The sequence below is a fragment of the Salminus brasiliensis genome, chromosome 14 (assembly GCF_030463535.1).
Source record: "Salminus brasiliensis chromosome 14, fSalBra1.hap2, whole genome shotgun sequence".
NCBI lineage: Eukaryota > Metazoa > Chordata > Actinopteri > Characiformes > Bryconidae > Salminus > Salminus brasiliensis.
Window position 1 is genome coordinate 11,095,540 of NC_132891.1, and position 21,995 is coordinate 11,117,534.

The 21,995-nt window shown below is 44.2% G+C and overlaps 2 protein-coding genes across 3 annotated transcripts in view; both read right to left on the reverse strand.

Annotated features, from left to right (window-relative positions):
• samd11 (sterile alpha motif domain containing 11) overlaps window positions 1–21,995 on the reverse strand; it is an 82,913-nt gene that overhangs the window by 24,171 nt on the left and 36,747 nt on the right. For both annotated transcript variants that reach the window (XM_072656381.1, XM_072656380.1), the window contains exons 5-6: window positions 9,716–9,808; window positions 2,797–2,952 (exon numbers count right to left, since the gene is read on the reverse strand). In XM_072656381.1, coding sequence (XP_072512482.1) covers window positions 2,797–2,952; window positions 9,716–9,808 — 249 coding nt within the window. The remainder of the gene's footprint in view (window positions 1–2,796; window positions 2,953–9,715; window positions 9,809–21,995) is intronic.
• Window positions 10,074–21,995, reverse strand: part of eno1a (enolase 1a, (alpha)) — a 331,916-nt gene continuing 319,994 nt past the window's right edge. The window contains exon 12 of the mRNA XM_072656384.1: window positions 10,074–10,127. Coding sequence (XP_072512485.1) covers window positions 10,089–10,127 — 39 coding nt within the window. The 3' untranslated portion in view covers window positions 10,074–10,088. The remainder of the gene's footprint in view (window positions 10,128–21,995) is intronic.

A 21,995-nucleotide genomic window follows, 5' to 3' on the forward strand; every position in this document is an offset into this window, starting at 1 on the left:
CGTCTCTGTCACTATCACGCCCGGCTGGAACGCTGCTACTGCACATGTAACTTTGGTGGAGCTTCATGAGACCTCTCAATAGAAATGCTTAATGCTGTGTTAACTGCTTAATGCATATTTGTGTAAAATCACATAATATTACTCTAACCACCTTCAGATGCTAGTTCTGTATCTCTCAGCTTGTCCAGAAATGCATGTGTACAGCTGTCAACAAGAAGGGTCTTAAAGCACGGTCTGCATTTGCACCTCCCAACTGGAGGGGGGCCCAGGAGCAAAAGTATCAGTGCTGTATAAAACTGAATCACTGATATGCTCCTTGCTCGCTTTCGATGGTCTTTAATTTGCCAGTGAGGGGGGGCTTATGCTTTCTTTTCTTATAAATCCGATGGGTTGTAATTTCTGAGGCTCGTTTTGTTACTGAATTGGATTTGCAGACATGGGAATTTCTTGGAATTGTTAAAATTCTTGTTTAAGAATTTATATAAGAAACCATTTAACCTGCTACACATCAAAACTGTCAACAAGTGCATCGTTACACCACCACCACTCCGCTCTACAGGCCATAAAGAGAGAGAGAAGCAGAAAAGGCTGTGGGTGGTACGACTAGAGAGGGAGATTTAACAGAATCGGGAAAGGAATCAACAGCCTTTATGTGTGTATGTGTGTGTGTCTGCAATGCGCCACTGTGCACCAACACAAACCTGGAAACTTCTGGGGGCAAGAGAGTAGAGCCAGCTTTGCACTGCTGCTATAAAACACACACACACACACTCAGACAGGGACACTAATTCTTTACAGATGCAGGAGGAGGGCAATTAAAACATTTATATAGCGCGGCCCTCGAATCGGCAGCCTGCAATTAAAAAGCATTCCTGATCAAATAAAAATTAAAGTAATACGCTCTCCCATTCGGCACGGAGGCCAGCCTGATTAAATTCGCACCGCTGCGAATAGCCGTAAAAGCCGGCGCCAATTACAGACACATTCTTTACAGACAAAAGTCAACAAGGTTAATGATGAATACCCCGAGTTTAAAAGCATAATTAAGATTTGACCCACAAATAAAAAAAAAAATGAGTCAGAGCTGGATTTTTGTTTATGCCTTTGTTTAACATCCTCCAACCTCCAGCGGCTCCTGTGTGACCCTGGGACTGTAAATCCGAGGGGCTAGGAAAGGAAAGGAAAGGAATGGAAAGGAAAGGAGCGGGGGAAAAAACGGGCCCACTTGTCGTTTCCATGGTATTGGTAATTTAGAGGGTTGGCTCGCAGCCAATCAAAGAGAACAAATCAATATACAGCAAACCTCAGGGCCCAATGGCAGCGTTATTTACTACAGTGAGCAGCGGCAGTCGCAGATCACTCACTCTGACATTCTGACATTGGGTGGGCTGGGGGGCTGGAAATAGAATTGTCAGCAATCTCCACCATAGAGCTCTGCTGGGTGAGCGAAGGTCTGTCAGAGTCCAAGCCAAGGTTAGTCGGTATACGGTCAGCCTTTCACTTTATTGGTACCAACTCGCACTGTTTTATATGATATTGAGGCTGTGTATGTATCAGTCATGCAGTTGAGGACACAAAATTATCCATTTAGACCTCAGGGTTATTATTCAGTTATTAATCTTAAAGAAATGCTCGCAAAACTTCATACTGTCATACACTTATGGACTACACTAGACAAAAGTATTGGGACACCTGTTCATTTAAAATACATTTTGGAGCACTGATTGCATTCAGCAACAAGAACATTAGTCTGGCCAAGATATTGGAATGATCACCCCCCTACTTTATCCCAAAAGTTTTGGATGGAGCACCAGCTGTCTTTCCAGAGAACACAGTTCCACTGCTCCACAGCTCAATGCTGGGGGGCTATGTACCCCTCTAGCCCATGCGTTAGGCATGGTGCCATAGGTCCTATTCTAGTGGCACTCAAGCTGTGTGTGTGCATTGTCAGCTGTGTCAGCAATGGGTACAACCTAAAGTAGCTGAATGCATTTATTAGAATGGGTGTCCACAAACATTTGGAAATTTAGTGCATAATTTTAAAGCATTTCCAGGTGCTGAAGCAAGAGCCTGTTGGCGGCTACTGTCAGAGTCAATAGAGTCCAGTTTTCTATAGCTTCTATAGCTTCTTATAGTGTCTGTGCAAATCAAATGTAAACCAACAGATGGGTCACATAGAGACTGAGCTCAAGGTAAAGGAATAGTTGAAGTTAAAGGAGTAGTTAGGCAACAAATCAAATTAGCATGAGTGATCACTTGATCACCACGTGATGCAGTCGATCAGCTAAGACATGTTGGGTATCTGAAGCTTCTTCCTTAGTTTAGAACAAATGATGCTAGGCTAATGTTGCTAACAAACACTGGACTTAGACTGTCACCAATCTCATCTTGGCAAATGAATGCCGAGAAACATCTCTTAACCTGACCAAAGCACATCCAGCCCTTCATGTGTTTACGCAGGCAAATCTCTACACGTGTTTACATACATTTTTGGTAGAGGATTTTGCCATGTATTTAATAGAGATGCGATTGGTGACAATTTAAGCTCAGTGTTTGTTAGCAAAGTTATCCTAGCATCCCCATTCTAAGCTACAAAAGATCCCAAACACGTCTTATCTGATCAACAGCTTCTGGGATCAGTAATAAACTTTATTAGCATTCCTTTAGGAAGTCATAAGCGGGAGGGACTGACGTGTGAGTTAACATGTGGGGGCTTCATGTTTAAGAGGTTTTAAAAGTCTTATCTTTAAGTTCTGTCAAAATGTCAAGGTGTCAAAGTGATGGGCACACACTCACCGTGGCTGGGGACACCCATGTTGCTGGCGAGCTGGTAGAGGCGCTGCTGCTGCTCTTCGTAAGAGCCGTGCTCGTTCAGCGCTGACATCATGCGCCTGTAGTGTTCCTCGGGGGTCATGTGAATGCCTGGCTCTAGCGCAGGAGTGTGTGAGTTCTCTGTGGACAAGGGGGACAAGGGAAGAGACATCATCATCTGAGCAAACTGCTTCTCGCCCTGTGAAAGGTATTCTGCCCTGTCTGAAAGCAGAGCATCTGCAGAGAAGGAGTAATAGAAGCCTTTCTTTTCTTCTGAATGGAGTGTTTTAACACTTCTACAAGAAGCTGCTGGACATTTTTTTAGTTTTACATAAGCAAGCCTGGTTGTTTACGAGTACTTACACAGAAAACTGCTAAATCAAATGCTTTCATGTTAAATGTGGATAAGTATTCTGGAATCAGACCCCGTCTTTAGGGCACGCTGACTGCTCTACTAATGTAAGCATATCACAAGATGCTTCACAGTGAACAAATAACCTGTGAAATAGTGGGATCTGGTCTAGTTTTAGTCTAGTGTTGAATATCGTCTATACTTCTATAGAAGTGTATATAATGCTGTAGAATACTGATTTTAATGGTAATGGAAGACACTATGTTACCTGCAGTGTATGTAATTTGCTAGGTATTTCAGATTGTTTTGAGAATGTGTGTATGGAAATATCATAAAGTAATAAGATATTTCAAGATGATAAGTCATTATTTTAAAATCAAATTTAAGAAAATATATAACTAATTCAGAAACATGTCATTGTTTTGGTACAAAGTCAACAAAGTAAGACACTCAAAATGTTAGAGAAACAAGTCACTATATCAATTTGATGAGAGAAAAATGAGAAAATAAGTCATTTAAAATTTAGAAAATCAGAAATTTTAGAGTTAGGAAATTTGAGTAAATAAGTTATTAGCTCAAAAGTCAAAAAGTGAAGAAATGAAGTAGCTATTTCAGGATTTTAAAAAAGTCATTATTCCAAGATATTAATTAATAAATGTAAGAAATTATTATTTATTTCAAAATTCCCAAGTCATAGATTTGGGAGGATAAGTCATCATTTTAAGATGTTATTTCAAATAATCTATGAAAATAAGTCATTTCAGGATACTAAGTCAAAAAAGTTATTAGTCATTATTTCAACATATTTATAAAAGAAAATTAAGAAATTAAGCTTTTATCTACGATACTAAGTCATAGACATATATAAGTCATTAAATCAAAATCACACTTAAAGAAAATGGGAAAATAGATCATTATTTTGATACTAAGTCAAAACTGTAAAAAATATTTATTATTTAAACACTGTAAAACAAACCTGCAATTTTTTTGCAGTGCCAATAAAGCATGCATTATTGACATTATTAATGCTAAATTAAATATCATCTGCTATTGAATTACTATCATATCATCATTTAATGAATACTGCCTGGCACTAGTTTTACCAATCGTGGCCCAAAAGCTGGACATGGCCGGAGAAGAGGCTGTCAGAAGAGCAGGTGTGTGTCATGCAGAGATAGAAATGATAGAGACAGACATGAACTTGTGTCCTACTGGAGATAGAGGGAAGAAGAGAAGTTTCAGGACAGGAGAATGGCTGGAAGCGAGTGAGCGAATGACAGAGAGACTGCGTTATCTGCTCTGTGAAGGGGTGAACGGAGGGATGGGTGAGTGAATTATTAGGTGTGGGTCTGGCGGCAGTCTGCTTCAGAGACGGTAACCCGAGACTGAGATGGGGGACGGGTGGAGGAGGAGGGAGTAAGGGAGGGAGGGAGGAAGAGGACGGGAAGAAGTGAGGAAGAGAGAGCAACATAGAGTGTGCAAGAGAGAGAGAGAGAGAGAGAGAGAGGGTGAGAAGGAGGGAAAAGGGGGGGATATTTTTACCCTCACTCATTGAAAGCTGAGTCTGGCCCCAGGCTGGCGAGAGGGGGGGACTGAGCCAAACACCGGATAATCCAGCCAAAGGCCTTCAGGTGTGTGTGTGTGTTTATGCATGTGTGTGTGTGTGTGAGAGAGAGAGAGAGAGAGAGAGAGAGAGAGAGGCAGAGGAAGAAAGCTGTGTCTATTACTCATATATACTATATTCTACTGAATTTCTATACTCGAATGAAGAACCTTTATACTATAAGGTGGTTCCTTAGACAAGGTTCTTCACATACTTTTCACACAACCTTCTTTTTTAACCTTTAGTTCTTTCTGTTTTTAATCCTGTTATTAATGCAGAAACGACTAAACTATTTGGTAACAGTTTATCATACTGTGCGGAGTCCCACAGGGTTCTATTTTAGGGTCTATGAAACTGATGTTAAATGGGTGTAAAGCAGTTATGTGGGTGAAGAACTGAAGTCTAGGCCTACGTTCAGGGTTTAAGGACTTAAAGAACCATTCTTTCAAAGGTTTCTGAGGGCATTCAAATGTGGTCCTTCTTCTCTGGCATCGCCCCAAAAATCTTTTCTGGCACCTTTATTTTTAAGAGTGTAAACAAAAGCTTTCTGGCGTTCTGAGAATGGATTGAGAGTGTGAATAATAGCAGTAAGTGTTTTAAATGTGTTTTGTATGTGTGTGTGTGTATGTGTGTGTGTGTGTGTGTGTGTGATATATACATTTGCATTCATTTCTCTGAGGAGCACAAACCGAAGCTGTGGAACGCTGAGATTTTTTTAAGCGCCTCATTTTAGCATTGCGTACGCTAAGAGTGTCTGTTATGTCTATGGCACTGAGTGTGTGAAATGCATTCGCAGTTGCCTTTTGTGTGTGGGCCTAGTGTGGGTTTCTGTGTCTGCCGGCTCCGCAGGGGGTCTCGATGAAGCCACAGGATGACTAGGAGTCTGGATCTGCAGTTAAAAATCTGTTTGTATCGCTGCATCTCTCTGCGCTAAGCTTGCTGTAAGCCTGGCTCATTACAGCTTTTCTGTCTGCTTTACTCATTAAAGGTAATGCCTGATGAGCCAAGGTCTGCTAGCCTACCAGGTGTGAGTGTGTGGGTGTGGGCGTGTGTGTGTGTGTGGGCGGGTTAGTGTAGGGTGGGGCCTCAGACAAGGGCAGCTGCTGGGTCCTTCACACATACACACACATACCCACCCACCCAGCCACCCACCCACAAAACTCAGTTGTTTGGGTGGAGCAGCAGATCACAGACACAAGACGTTAGATCAGCAGCGTCCTAAAGCCGCCCTAATCCGCCAGCGGGTGACCACTGCGGGCCCACTGTAATTCACTACAGCGCCGACGTGCCAGTAACGATTGTGCCCCTGTCGCTGTGCTGCAGTAAACGCCCGCAGTGTGATGAGTTTGCAGGTAAGGCCTAAAAATAAGACCCTGAGTAATGACGGCAATGTCTAAAAGCAGACCTGACAACATCCTAATTCTTGGGTGTGGACGTACCATGCTAAATACAGTTATTCTACTCCAGGGCCCACAATCCAAACAGCTCGACCTCTCCGTGTAGGAGTATAATGTTTAATGTTAAAATGAGGTGCCTCATTTAATAGTGATGCAACATTTTAGTCCACACAGCCCAGTGAGGAACACACACACTCACGAACTGGAGAAGTAAGAACACGCGCCCGGAGAGGTGGGCAGCCACCACAGCATCCAGAGAGCACTATGGGGTTAGGTGCCTTGCTCAAGGGAAGGGCACCTCAGTCGTGAATGTTGAGGGAAAGAAAAAGCACTGTACTATCACTCTCCCGTCCCCACTTCCTGCGAGACCAGGAAACTGAACAGGCAAGATTCCAGTCCCAAGCCCACTTCACTACACAATATGCAGATTACTGCTCAGTACTGCCCAAAATACGCAAGCACTGTTCAGTACTACCAAGAATATGCAAAATGCTGCTAAGTACTGCCTTACTGATGCCTTACACATTACTTATGCAGATTACTCTGTGGTACTGTCAAAAACATGCAAAATGCTGCTTCAAATATACAGCTCACTGTTCAGCACTGCCCCAAATGTTTGACTACTGATCAGTACTGCCCAAAATATGCAAAACAGTCCTTACTACTGCTTACAATATACAGATTACTGCTCAATACTGCCCTAAGTATGCAGATTACTGCTCAGTTTGCTGAAAATATGCAAAACACTGCTTGGTACTGCGCAAAATACTGCTCATTACTGCCCACAATATGCATATTATTGCTCAGTATCTCTGAAGATATGCAGACTACTGCTCAGTACTGCCCACAATAAACAGATTACTACTCAATGCTGCCCACAATATGCACAACAGTGCTCTGTACATCCAAAAATAAGTATGCAGATTACTACTCAGTACCACCCAAAATATGCAGAACGCTGCCTTAGGTATGCAGATTACTGCTCACTATCGCTGAAAATATGCAGACTACTGCTCAGTACTGCCTTAATTATGCAGATTACTGCTCAGTACTGCCCCAAATCTGCAGATTACTGCTCAGTACTGCCCCAAATCTGCAGATTACTGCTCAGTACTGCCCCAAATCTGCAAATTACTGTTCAGTACTGCCCACAATACACAGATTACAGCGCAATGCTGCCCAAAATATGCAAACTGCTGCTCACTGCTATCGTTGCTGTCATGATGAATTGGAATGATGGTGGAAAAGTGAGATTTTATGATGCACACAAGTGTTTATTACCGAATGGTAACCTAAATCTGTACTGAATCACTGTAAACTAAACCTAAACTACAACAGCACACTGGTTATCAAGTACAGGAAACCATGCATCTATGGATACACCCCTCCCCACTCCACACACACACACACACTGCTATGTGTTCTCAGCCTGAAGAGCAGCTGACCTAATCTGGGCGGCGGGCGGTAAATCTAGCGCTGGGCTGCCGGGGCATCACCCTCCCTCTCACCTACCAGTTGTGCCGTCTTGGCTGTCGGCATGGGCACACATGCATGTGATTTGTGCCACCCAAGAGAGACAAAGAACGAGAGAGAGAAAAAAAGAGAGAGAGAAAGAGCGAGAGAGAGACTAGAGATCCAGCTCTCCCCTGGATCCTACTTCATCTCCGCAGGGAGAGGCAGGGGACACAGAAAATAACAAGTAGGAGGTGGAGGAGCCGCTCTAAATCTGTACCTAAATAAGGCTCAGAGATGTAGGAGTGTCAGGCCAACACACCAAACAACATCAGATCTAATCTAGCAATAAAACCCTACACTCCAGTACCTCACACACCAATCACAGCGAACTCATACACAGCCCAGGTGCAGCAGTGACTTCACCAGCTCCTGACCGGGGCAATGACCATGACAAGCCAAATGGCAAAACCTGAAAGTCTACAGATGTCGGACCTCAAAGAGCCACGGAAGGAGTGGTCTTTTCAAATAAATCTTGAGGTCCCAAAAGTGCATGTGCTTCCAGCAGCCCCAACCACAGGCCTTTCTCTGGCCTCAGCTCCACTTCCCTTTAATGACTTCCTCCTATCACAACAGCCCTCCCCAACCCTACTCTCTCTGCCTGTGCCCTGAACGAGGGGAAGCATGACTTCTAATCGAAAATGAGAGAAGAAAGAAAGAGAGAGATCATGGAGAAAAAACAAAGATGTGTGCCTCACCTGCATTATAACAATCAGAGCTGATTATAATATCACTGTACACATGCTTATTCTTTGGTAAAAAATAAACATTTATTTTAACTTTTAAGTGTAAAAATCCAGTGTATATTGTTTTATCCTCTATATTCCACTTCTCTTGGAATAGTTACTCCAGTTGGATTTGTCCATTTCTTTAAGTAGTAAAATTTTAAATAAATGCATCAAATAATTTCCTAAAGCATCCTAAGAAATCAAATCATGGTCAAATTTTATATAAACTGAATTATTTCATAGAGAAGCATTATAGCATTGTGGTCAAATATGAATCGAGGTCAAATTTATGATGCACTGAATCACTTTCTATAGAATCGTAAACAAACTGAATTGTGGTGAAGCTTGAAATCTAAGTAATCGCTTTATAAACAATCTTATTAGAACTAAATCACTTCTTTACAAACTACAATAGTGTTCAATCATGGTAAAATCTAGGACACGCTGAGTGAATCACTTCCTAGAGAATCATTCTGGGAATTGAATCATAGTGAAACTGGAGATGCATTGAATCACTTCCTAAAGATCTGTATTAGAACTGAATCACAGTGCCATTTAAAATCCACTGAATTGCTTCTTAAGGAATAATAACTAAATTGAATTTTGGTGAAATCTGAGATTCACTGAATCATTTCCTAAAGAATTGTAACTAAACTGAATCTTTCCTACCAAATCATTAAAAGAACTGAATCACTGAATTTGAGATATACTGAACTACTTCAAAGATAATCATTATAGAATTGAACTGAAATTCTGTGATGCACTGAACTGCTTCCTAATGAACTATAACTGAATCACTTCCCACCAAATCATAATTCTGATGAATTTTGAGATACACTGAATCACTTCGTAAAGCATTATAATAGAATTTAATCCTGGTGAGACTTAAATCGCTTCCTAAAGAATTGTAACACAACTGAATCACTTCCAAAAAAGCTGCAATAGAATTGAATCATTGTGAAATCTAAAATTTCATAATGCACCGAATCGTTTCCTAAAGGTATCAAAACAGAACTGAATTTTTGCAAGGTCAGACGTTTACACCCGCAGTATACTGTACAGCACACAGTCACTGTTTACATACAATCATGGCTTTGCTCATGCCCAGCTGTGTGTGTGTGTGAGTGTGTGTACATGAGGGTGGAGACGTCTAACTCAGAGAGGCTCTTCTACCCCTCCTCCTCCCATCCCTGCTGTCATTCTATCCCACCCTTTCCCCCACCCACTCCATCTTTCAATCTAAGGTTAAACGGCTCTGATTGCATCGCGTTCGTCCTTCTCACACACACACACGTTTCCCTGGTTCTCTTACCTTTGGGGGAGGCGCTGCGGGGCTTTTTGCTGTCAGAGGGGCACTCGCTGCTGCTGTTTGGGGAGTACGCTCTCTTCTTACCTAGAATGTCATCTGGAAAAGAGAAGGAGAAAGAAGGAGTTGAGAGGAGGTGAGAGGAGGTGAGCGGAGGTGGGCCGTGGGGTGCTCCTCCGAGCCTGTGGGAGGCGAGAGAGAGCGCACCCTGAGCTCACTTTAGCTACCTGAGTACATGTTGGAAGCTGTGAGGAAGTGAGGAGCGCCGGTCTGGAGGAGACGAGAAGGCCCTGAGCAGCCTCTGTCCAATGAGTGCAGAGATTTTGTTTCAATGTCTCTCTCTCTCACTCTCTCTCTCTCTCGCTCAGGCCTCTCCCTCTCATACGACACACACACTTTCCCCCTCTCTCTCCTCAATACCTTCCTTGCTGGCTCTTTTTCTTCTTCTTCCTCTTGATTGCCCTCTCTTACTGTCTCCCTCCCTCGCTCCTCTTCCACAAACACAATATCCCTTCTGTCTCTTCTTACTCTGTCTTTCTTTCTCTCTTCTCACTACTTTCCTTAATGTCTCTCTCTCTTTCTCTCTGCCTTGCCTTCTGACACGTACGACACCCTTCCTCTCTGTCTCCTTAGTAACTTTCTTGCTCTCTCTTTCTCTTTCAAGTTGTCTCTCTTGCTCGTCCTCTCCTACTATGTCACACCACACACTATCCCACACTCTCTCTCCTTACCACCTACCTTCCCTTCTCTCTCTCTCTCTCTATCTATTGCCCTCTACTTCTGTCTTGCACAACCCAGACTCTCTGTTTTGCGTGCGCTCTCTTTCTTGGCTTCTCTCTCTCTCTCTCTCTCTCTCACTCTCTCTAGCTCTCTCCCTCACCCCTGATCTCTCTGTCTCTTCTGTGTTTACACAGCCCCCTTGTTCTTTAGCCCGTCCTAATGCTCCAAAAAGCCCCTAAAACGGCAGCGCAGAGGAGAGCAAACAGGAGAGCCCTCGCTCATTACAGAACTCCTGATTCTGTTCTCTATGTCTCTCGCCCTTTCTTTAGACTGAGCTTCCCTCGCTCTGTTTGCATATTAAAGCCCACACCTTTAGCTAATCTTCCTTCCTCTCTCACTCCCACTTACTTTCTATTCCTCTCTCTCTCTCTCTCTCTCTCTATTCCTCTCTCTCTATTGTGTCTCTGTCTCTTTCTCTCTCGCCCTTCGTGCTGGAGTCCTCAGGCTGTCTGCTGGAGCCCAGTGCAACCGCTAGGAACTAGTGTCTAGTGTACGATTACAGCACCCTCCTCCCCCCAAACACACACACACGCGTGCGCCTGCCCGCACACACACACATACACACACACATCTCAAATCAATATCCTGCTAATCACGCTGGCAGGGCTGCTGAGAGCACGGTGCTGCATGCACGCAGGAAGGAAGAGACCGTTTGTCATTGCACTCTCTCTCTCTCTCTCTCTCTCTCTCTCTCTCTCTCCCTCTCTCTCTCTCTCTCTCTCTCCATCTCTCTCTCTCTACTCTCTACTCTCTGCTCGTATGCCGTGGCTGAAGCCGCAGATACCTCTTCCTCTCTTTCTCTTTGTTCTTTGAGCGTCTTGTGTCTCACCAGAGTGCACAATAGAAGCGAGCCGTAAGAATATCCATAAATGCCATAACTTTGTCTTAGTGATAAATGCACTGTGCATGCTAACTAGCTAAGCTAAGACAAACTCAATCTAACGAGACCCCTCAGAGGAGGCCTACTCATCCGTCTAACCCTCAGACATCGACGTTTTGCTATGCTATTGTAATGCACCCATGTAATGACATAGTTTGAGATTAGAAATATCTTTTTTAGATTCAGAAATTAAAGATATTTTAGATTCAGAAATTAAATTTAGGCTGGTTCTGTTACTTTATGTAAGATAAAGGAGCTCTGTTCTGATTGGCTGCTTCAGGAAAAAAAGTATTTTAGAAAAGTATTAAGAGCTGAAGCAGTACACTATGAATGGGTGGGGCTAAACTGTGGTAGTCTGAATAGGCAGAGATGTGGGCTGTGTCTGAAATGTAATAGATGGTTCAGGAGGGTTCTGAGTCGTGTCCAAATGTCTGAATGTTTGGATAAAGCACTGCCTACTAAGGTACATTCATCTAGATGTATCATTCACTTCCGTTATGTATCCCATGATCCTCTAGGTTAGTCCCGGCTCAACTCGAGAGAAAAAGCTCCACGGTGGAAGGAAGCAGTAAGCTGAGCAAATGTACGTTATTTACATAATTTTATTGCCTAAATATTTTACATCTGACAGGAATTTGTCAGAGTAATAGATCTGATTAATTTGGTGATTTGAATTAGTTACACCACCAGTAGAGCTGGTCAGTTAATTGAAAATGAAAGGAAATAGACATTTAAAACCTCAAATAGACGTAATTATGCCCATGTTAATTATTTTGATTTGTGTCACACAAACGTCAACTGAGCAACTCAAGCAGCTTATATAATCGTTCATTAATCATATTCGAGGTACAATTATTAATTGTGATATTCATTTTAAGTCCACCAGCTGACAGTTGTCGGTATCTTGGCAATGTCATGACGTATTGCTGCCTTTGAAGTGTGTCTCAAACATGATTTGGTTGTAGATGATCTTCATGACAGTGCTGCCTTCTAAGGTATTGACTTATGAGACAGCATATGCTGCAAGCCCTCGAGGAAGCTGCTTTTCGTTTCGCATACAAGGTCAACTGCCCAGTAACTTTCGCAGGGGAGGAGGTAGGAAAACACTGACATGACCGATCCAGACCCCAAATCTCCATAATGTCAACTTTACAGGAGCAGGAAAAACTTTTAAAATGTAAAAGTCATTTTGGAGCATTTTTATCTGTCCATGCATCAATAAATGTTGAGGCAATATAAAGAACAATTGCCAGATTCACATTATGTCAAAATATTCAAACAACAAAAATGGAGATACATGGTTTTGTGTGTAACAGTGATGATGAGCATATACATAAAATATAACACTGTGTATCTCAGTCGCATTACTCCACAAGAAAATTCCATAGCATTTACTGGATATGTCTCAGGACTAACAACTGAACTATATGTCTAAGAGTGTAAAGGGTTAAACCCTAAACAGTGTGGAACCACAGAGAATCTGGACTGTAACAAGTCTGTACTACAAAAGCCAAATCACACACACAGTGCTTTGCCTCGTCTGCCTCTCAACGCCAAGCACTTCGCTCACCCCTCTCTCAGACAAGAGCGACTGAGCGAGAGGTATAGAGGAGAGAAAGAGCAGCAAGCCCGTGCATGAAAGGACGTTTGGAGTGGAGAAGCGAGGTCTGGGGGGCTTTGTGAGCAGCGCGCCGCTCTAATGACGGCCGTTTGATGTGTTTTCTGAAGGGGACGGCAGCCTGTCCCGCTCCAGAGAGAAGAAGGGGCCTCTCTAATAGGCCCCCATCCCTTGTCCTCCACCCAAGGAAAAACAGCCACTTTTCCACCTCCGTGCCTGTCACTCTACTTCCCCTCCCTTCATCACTATTCAAGGTGACGATTTCGACTCGCTGCCTTTACTGCGCTTTCTTTCCCCTTTTCCTGTTCTGCTTTTAAAAAAATCAATACCTTTCCTTTCAATTTTGCAGGACTTTCATCAAGCAGCTCTGACTGTGGAGGATTCATGCGGTAAAAATGTTTTTGCCCTTTTTCTCCCAGTTTGGTACTGGCAATTAACCCACACATTCGTAACTCCCCCAAGTACTAGCAATGCTCCCGACAGTAGAGCATTGACGTACTCAGAGGAAAACGCTGGGGCTTCAGCGCCACCGCACCAGCTAACACATGCTTGCTTTAAAAGTGCTAAGGGGAGAGAGCGCCATCTACCCACCTGGAGAGAGCACAGACAATTGTGCTCTCTTAGACTCTGGCTGCTGATGGGACAGTGGAATGGCTCAGGATTCAAACTTCAGACCACTGGGATCCGTTTTTTGCCCTACGATCCTATTCGAGTAATGCTGAATATTTATGCGAATAACGTGAGTCAGGTAAGTACACTCGACTCACGCTGTTTTTGGTGCTGCTGCTACACCTGTACTAAAATACTGTAGTGTAATTATGAAGACTTATTATGCAAATGAGTCAGTCGTCTGTTCTTTCAATGTAGAACTTCTTTAAGGATTTACACCAGTCAGTTTAAATCGTGAAATCCTATATATATATATATATATATATATATATATATATATATAGTATATATATAGTTATTTGAGCAATGCCATAGAAGAACCATTTTTTGAGGTTCCATAAAGAACCATTTCTGTACACAAAAAAAAAACTTTAAGGTTTAAAAAGGTTAAAATAAGTCTGTGTAAAGTTCTTGGGCCAATTTAAAGGTACTTCGTCTATGGAATCACTTAACCAGTCCTAAATTTTGTAATTCCTGGAAATTCAAGGAAAAGCTGATGTAATTTATTGGCCATGTAGTGCCACACCTACCAAGGATCATGAAGTCCATGAACGGAAACCTGATTCAAGGTCCAAATTTTAGTGGAAGGTACTGAATATATGCTGCTCGATTTTATCTGTTCATTTAGCCCACATCCTACGGGCTTAGGGTTAAAAAAGGTCAATAAAAATTGGCCATTAGCCAATCTGGCAATAAGAAACTGGAATCGTGGTCCATAAAAAATTGTGGTCCACAAAAAATGGTCCATAAAAAGTCATGATCGGAGCACCACCCTATAAAACATCCTATCACGATTACTCCCAAAATGTCATCAACTAAAACACAGCTTGTGTTTATTAAAGTGGACATGACTTCCATACACTTCTCAGTGTAGCTATAGAACTGAGTGAGTGTATAGAGGAGTCATGGCAAAGGCAGCCAATTAATTGGCATTATAGTGATATTACCATAAACCACTACACACACGCTGCTCCTTCACAGTTGGCTGTTTTACAATGGATGTCTATGATGACAGTTCTCTCTCTCTCTCTCTCTCTCGTCTTCTCTCACTCTCTCTGACCCTAATCTCTCGGCTCTGTCTTTCCCACAGGGCTCAGCACTGCTATCTGCAGTCCTGTCGCTCCGCTCCTTATCAGGCCTTTCTCCACCCAGCCAGAGCCCTGTGCCCCTACCATCTCTCCGCCTGCCAAACGACGCCGCCGCCCTGGGCCACGCTCGGCCCCGTCCTCCTTTCATTGCATCTCTCTCTGTCTCTTCGCCCTCGTTTGCGTCCGCTCCTCGCATACAGCAAATACGGTCGCTCAGCCAAGACGTGTGCGGTTTGCTAGCGATATGAGGCTAATGTGTGCTGGAGTTAACAAGCAATGAAAGCTTCTGAAGCTTATGATGAACTAATTAGCGTCAAGCTAACTGCACGCCCATATCAGTTGGGCCGCTACTATTTTTTAGCTATACCACGAGCCACTGTCTCTTCTATATAAATAGCAGTGTAGAAAACGGAGTCAAAAACCAAGATAAGCAAGAATACTGAATACACTATATAGGACTAAAGTATTGGGACATACCTCTTAATCACTGAATTCAGGTGCTACAAAGGGGGAACCAACTCCATTAATGCCTACGAATTTAGAATAGGACATCATTAAAGCTCCTGTAGGTAAGGTGAAGGTGTCCCAATACTTTTGTCCATGTAGCGTATTTGTAAAGACTACTTGTAAAACCGATGTGGTTTCAGGCAAACATGTGATTATTTAAGCCGCAACGATTTAATTACCAAGCAAAATAACATGCATGTCAATGTGATTCGCAGCGATTAGCGATTTTACCTCAGCAACCTCCGGCACAAATACATTTTTCGCTCAACTTCGCATTGAGTTCGACTTCGCTGAACTCTGACACGCGAATTAGCATCCATGACTAATAATACGCCTGATCTGGCTGTGCTGAAGGGCTGTGCTGCCCAGATCTAATGACCCAAACCAGAGGAAATGCTAACGTTAGCCATGTCTAAGCCTGTCTAACCTTTTTTCCCCACTGGCTCTAAATACACTAACTAAAGAGAGAGACTACACACAGTCAGACGGGAGACGGCGTTATCATCTTTCTATGATTTTACTGTTTATTGTAGGCGCGTTAACTAGCATGCTAATCACTAATCTACCACATTGACCTGAGAGGAGCTAAAAAATCCACCCATTTCTTCAACCACAGCAGCTGTATACACTCTTTTACACCTAAACATGACAATGTACTGCCATATCAACATGGTATATTAGTTTTTAGTGGTTTACAGTAGCTGCGTTAGCCAGCCTGCTAACTGCTAAGTTAGCGCAGCTCCGCAGATTTCTACACAGTTGTGCCGCTGTCGTGACACATCTTATCCCCCCGGACACATCCTATCCCCTCTGACGGCATCTTAAATACCACCCAATACACGTTATAGCCAGCCGATTTAGATAGCATGCTACTCGTTTGCCAGCCTAGCTGGTGCACCCCCTGGACTGTATTAGCTATAATGCTACTAGTTAGCCAGTCGAGCTGGTGCACCCCCTCGACTGTATTAGCTATAATGCTACTAGTTAGCCAGTCGAGCTGGTGCACCCCCTCGACTGTATTAGCTATAATGCTACTAGTTAGCCAGTCGAGCTGGTGCACCCCCTCGACTGTATTAGCTATAATGCTACTAGTTAGCCAGCCTAGCTGGTGCACCCCCTGGACTGTATTAGCTATAATGCTACTAGTTAGCCAGTCGAGCTGGTGCACCCCCTGGACTGTATTAGCTATAATGCTACTAGTTAGCCAGCCTAGCTGGTGCACCCCCTGGACTGTATTAGCTATAATGCTACTAGTTAGCCAGTCGAGCTGGTGCACCCCCTCGACTGTATTAGCTATAATGCTACTAGTTAGCCAGTCGAGCTGGTGCACCCCCTCGACTGTTTTAGCTATAATGCTACTAGTTAGCCAGCCTAGCTGGTGCACCCCCTCGACTGTATTAGCTATAATGCTACTAGTTAGCCAGTCGAGCTGGTGCACCCCCTCGACTGTATTAGCTATAATGCTACTAGTTAGCCAGTAGAGCTGGTGCACCCCCTCGACTGTATTAGCTATAATGCTACTAGTTAGCCAGTCGAGCTGGTGCACCCCCTCGACTGTTTTAGCTATAATGCTACTAGTTAGCCAGCCTAGCTGGTGCACCCCCTCGACTGTATTAGCTATAATGCTACTAGTTAGCCAGTCGAGCTGGTGCACCCCCTCGACTGTATTAGCTATAATGCTACTAGTTAGCCAGCCTAGCTGGTGCACCCCCTGGACTGTATTAGCTATAATGCTACTAGTTAGCCAGTCGAGCTGGTGCACCCCCTGGACTGTATTAGCTATAATGCTACTAGTTAGCCAGTCGAGCTGGTGCACCCCCTCGACTGTATTAGCTATAATGCTACTAGTTAGCCAGTCGAGCTGGTGCACCCCCTCGACTGTATTAGCTATAATGCTACTAGTTAGCCAGTCGAGCTGGTGCACCCCCTCGACTGTATTAGCTATAATGCTACTAGTTAGCCAGTCGAGCTGGTGCACCCCCTCGACTGTATTAGCTATAATGCTACTAGTTAGCCAGTCGAGCTGGTGCACCCCCTGGACTGTATTAGCTATAATGCTACTAGTTAGCCAGTCGAGCTGGTGCACCCCCTCGACTGTATTAGCTATAATGCTACTAGTTAGCCAGTCGAGCTGATCCCACTTCGATTTATATTAGCTAGCGGATAGCAAGTGCACGATAGCTAGCTTTACCTGTTGGTATCAGCTTTATATGCCAGCATAGCAACAACAATATTATATAGTTAAACTTGCTAATATGTGATTTACATTCAATAAATAAAGTTAAATAGCAACGCTTTATGAGATGTACACTGCACATGTCTGGTGTAACCACAGCTTTAGGTACACAGGTTGCACAAGGCTAGCTCTTAGCCTAAAGCTTCTGTTACCTGTTACCTGCTACATTAGCCCTGTGGCTTCAGCGTATAACGACACAAGGAAACAATACAGACTGGCACAGAATATAAATTATAGATAAGCTGAACTAGACCAAAAACAAGAGGAAAACGCTCTTCTGCAGTGGTGGAGCTGCTCCTTCAGGTTTGGCCGGCTTCAGGATGGGCTGAAGCCAAAGGTTGGAGCAGGGCAACGCGCCCATGGCACTAACACACGGGCGAGAGGAGGAAGCCTGGCTCCACAGCACGCTCCGTCTGCTTTTAGCGCTTAGACCTCACGCACATAATGCACTCAACAAAAGCACAGAGAGGAGGCCTAGTGAGGAGAAGAAGGCCTCATTCTGAACGGAGAATTGGAGGCGGCAGCGGCGGTGACTCATACACACTCACACACACACACACACACACACACACACATACAGTGACTCTCCATTACTGTTGCACTGTTCAACTTTTACTGTAAGATTCTGTGGGATTTTTTTTTTATATAAGGTTTAGATGAAATAATAGGCAGTTATCAGGACAAAATACAATATTCCACATACAGCCCCACTGCAAACTATCGTGGATCGATTTATTTACTTTTTATATTAAAATTTAATTTCAATTTTCTGTAAGCATTCTAATATACAGTATAAAATTAAAGCCCATATCTTACATTTGTCTTGTATTCAACACAGGAGGTCTACTTCTAACACCTGTGTGGGTTTATGTACCAAAAAGGTAATTAAAGGAATGGTTCAGTGAAAAAACAAATCTACATATATCGTCACTGACCCCAGATGTAGTCGATCAACCAAAATATGTTTGATGTCTGACGCAGGCTTCTTTAGTTTAGGACAGGATATGCTAGGCTAACATTGCTAACAAACACTGGACTCGGACTGTCACCAATCTCACCCCTGTAAATGCACACCTAAATCTTCATTTATTATCTTAAAGGTGTATTAAAAAGCTATGTAAATAAGTGTATTAAAAAAGAGAAGATTGTTTTTGTTATTATAGACTAAATTAAGTCACGGCACGCTGTACACCGCATTTATTTGTCTGCATGAAAGATCTGGATTAGTTTTAAGTGGGTTGAAAGATGTGTATATTTAATGGAGATGAGATTATTGACACTCTCAGGTCCAGTGTTCATTAGCAACATTAGCCTAGCATCTGACGTTCTTCACCAAACTGCACCTTTTTAAACCTCTCTTTATCTCTGGGAATTAAACATGCGGTTTTTGTCACTATGCCTTAAAGACTGATGTATGTATATGAGCTCCGTTCTGATTGGCTGCCCTGTTTTGTGCACCAATTAAACAGCAGTCCAGCTGTAAGCTGAAAGGGACACGTCACAAATCCAGAAATAATTGAGAAAAATTGAGGGACCATGAAAATAAAGTGTACACCAAGATTTCCCCCTCCCCAAAACAACCGTAGGAATTAAGCAAGCTACACATCAAACAGCAGAGAAACGCAGCAGAGAAACGGCAGCAGCGGTGACGCAGTGAGCCCCCTGTTCAGTCAGCCTGCAGAGGGGAGAACAGAGGCAGGAATCCAGTAGCGCCTGCCTGCCTGCCGTTGCCTGAGGGCCAGAGATTTGAAGGCGGAAAGCCTTTAATACCAATTAAATGTTGCCTCTTAAAGCGCTGATGCTTCCATTTAGCACCAAACGGAGAGCGCTCTAGTCGCCTCGTGCCTCAGCCCTGCCAGCTCAGGCTCCTAGGTTATGCTGCTGTTCTCAGTCTCTCTCTCTCTCTCTCTCTCTCTCTCTCTCTCTCTCTCTCTCTCTCTCTCTCTCTCTTCTCTCCCTGAGAAAATCCCCCAGTCCTTCCTGTTTACAAGCAGCCTAGTGCATGCTGCTCCTGAGCCTAGTGCTCTGGCTAGCCTCTACCAATCTTAACCCTCAGAGGCCAGGACTGATACTTTCAAGCACCAGAAAGCAATTATACCTTCTTGTGATGATGTGAATCAGTGATGATTTCCATGTAGGTCCATTTCTAAGGCATGTTGCTTTAAGAGGGATTAGATTAATGTCATAAGAACATGTTACTGGTTGAAACACATCGCACAGGCTCCAGCAGTGGTCCTGCACACTAAAGCTCGTCCTGAGTCATGCTGGTCACCATCAGCATCCAGAGCCTGAGAGAAAACAATTGACCTTGGTCTTTCCGGGTGGGGAGATGGATCTCTCTCTCGCCACAGTACTTTAGTTTGATCATCAGAGCTGGGTACCCAGCGCTTTTCTTCCGAGCATGTTGGTTGCCCGGTGATGTTGCATTGGCGGCAGTTGGGAAAGAAGCGGTGGCTGGTTGAGCTGGGTGCGGAAGGAGGCATGTGTTAGCCCTTACCCTCCCAGTGTCAGTGCGTTACATTTGTTAGGGGAAGTACTAACGAGTGAGTTAAGTAAATTAGATTGGCTATCTAAAAAAAAATGCCCCTCGCTACATATACATGCTTTTCTTATCAACCGAGAACAGCTGTTATCAGCTGTTATCTCCAGTTCCACAGAAAAAAGCTCTGAGAAGCCAAACTGGGAGCAGCATTTTAATAACCCTGAAAACTCTATGGGTCAAAAACTATGTGGATCAAACTTCCATATTAATTACTGAATAATTCACAGTGCGTTTAATGCGCTTTAAGATTAATAATAACCATAAAATAATAAGTCTATAATGTAGGGTTAATTTAGGGTGGATGACAGAGAGAGCAAAGAGAGAGAGTGAGAGAGAGAGAGAGAGAGAGAGAGACAGAGAGAGAGAGAGAGTGGATGTAAGGATGGAGTAAACTGGAAGGGAGTTAGGCGCTCTTGTTTTATTCCCCTCTCCCCTTCTCCCCTCTCGCCTCCATCTCTCTCTGGCCACTGACAGGTCGGACAGGCCAGACTCCTTAATTCCCTTTCCTTATTCCCTTAATCTGTCATCTTTATCAGGCAGGGGAAGTGGCGGGCGGCGCGGCGGAGCGGCGGCCTCCGATCAATCTCCACATTACAGCTGACAGAATGGTGCTAATAACTTATTGATCCCCCTGTTTGCGGGCCCAGGCCGGGGCTGAAAGGCTGCCATTGATTGGCTTTCCGGGGGGGGGGGCAGAGAGCCGCGCGGCGCTTCCGCTGACCCGGAGGATACGGCTCCGCCTCCCTCTACTGCCGTCCACTTAGAGCCTCAGGGGAGAGTAGTGGTGGTGGTGGGGTTCAGGAAGAAAGAGAGGGGGGGGGGAGAAAACACGGAAAGAGGGAAAGTCCGACAGAGTCAGAAAAAGAGCGAGATAGGGTTCAAAAAGAGAAAGAAAGGAGAGATGGGGGAGTCGAGGGGATAAGAAAGCGAGAGAGCAGCAGAGAGAGGGAATAACAGATGCAGAGTGGGTCATAAAGTGAGAGGAAGTGATACAGAGAGCATGAAAGACAGAGAGAGGGTACATAGAGGGAAAGACAGGTAGAGAGAAAAAGAGAGAGGGCAAAGGTCAGAAAGACAGAGAGAGGGGAAAGGGTCTTCCATTCCTCACTCGTAACAGGACCCTGTTAACTTACCCAGCAGTTTCACAGGATAACCTATCTTTATATGGACAGAGTTTAAGGGGTTAAGGTGACAGATAGTGAAGAAGACAGGAAGGAAGGGTGAACTGGTAAGCAGCTGTAAAGGTTGAATCATTGGGAAAAACACATTCGCTGCTAATGATTCATTTTCTACTCAGCTAACTCCAGCCTGCACACGTCTTCATCTACAGCAGACCGGCTTCTCCACATACAGCTCTTGCAGCACTAGAGGGGACAGGCCTGGATACAGGCAGCACATACAAATTCACTTACACTCATCTCCACACACACACACACATAAACGATTTCCCACACACACACACACACACACACTCGCACAAATTCCATCAGGATTCTCCCGTGGGGAGAGAGAAAAAAAAAAAAAGCTAAAACACCTTATATGCCTATTACGAGTCTCTGGGCCGACCGCAAAAGCCACGTTTTCGGAGTCGAACACGAGGAGCCAGACGATCCGCCGGCGCCCGTGTCCTCCACCCCCTCCCTCACTATCGCTCCCTCACTCCCCCTCCCCTTGCCCCGGGGCCAGAGTGGCCGGCCGGCCAGCCGGGCAGACAGAGAGTGTGCGAGAGAGAGAGAGAGAGAAAAAGAGAGAGAGAGAGGGAGGGAGGGAGAGAGAGAGGCTGACTGGGTCTGACGCCTGGCTGGGCTGGCTCTTCTGTCTGTCCCTCAGATTTAATTAACGGCCCTCTCTGGCGGCCCGGCGGCCCGCCCCCCCTCTCCCTCCGCCCCGTCCCGAGCGGCTCGGCTGTCTGCTCTCCCCCGATACCGCGCACCACTCCTCTCCTCTCCACTCCACTCCTTCATTT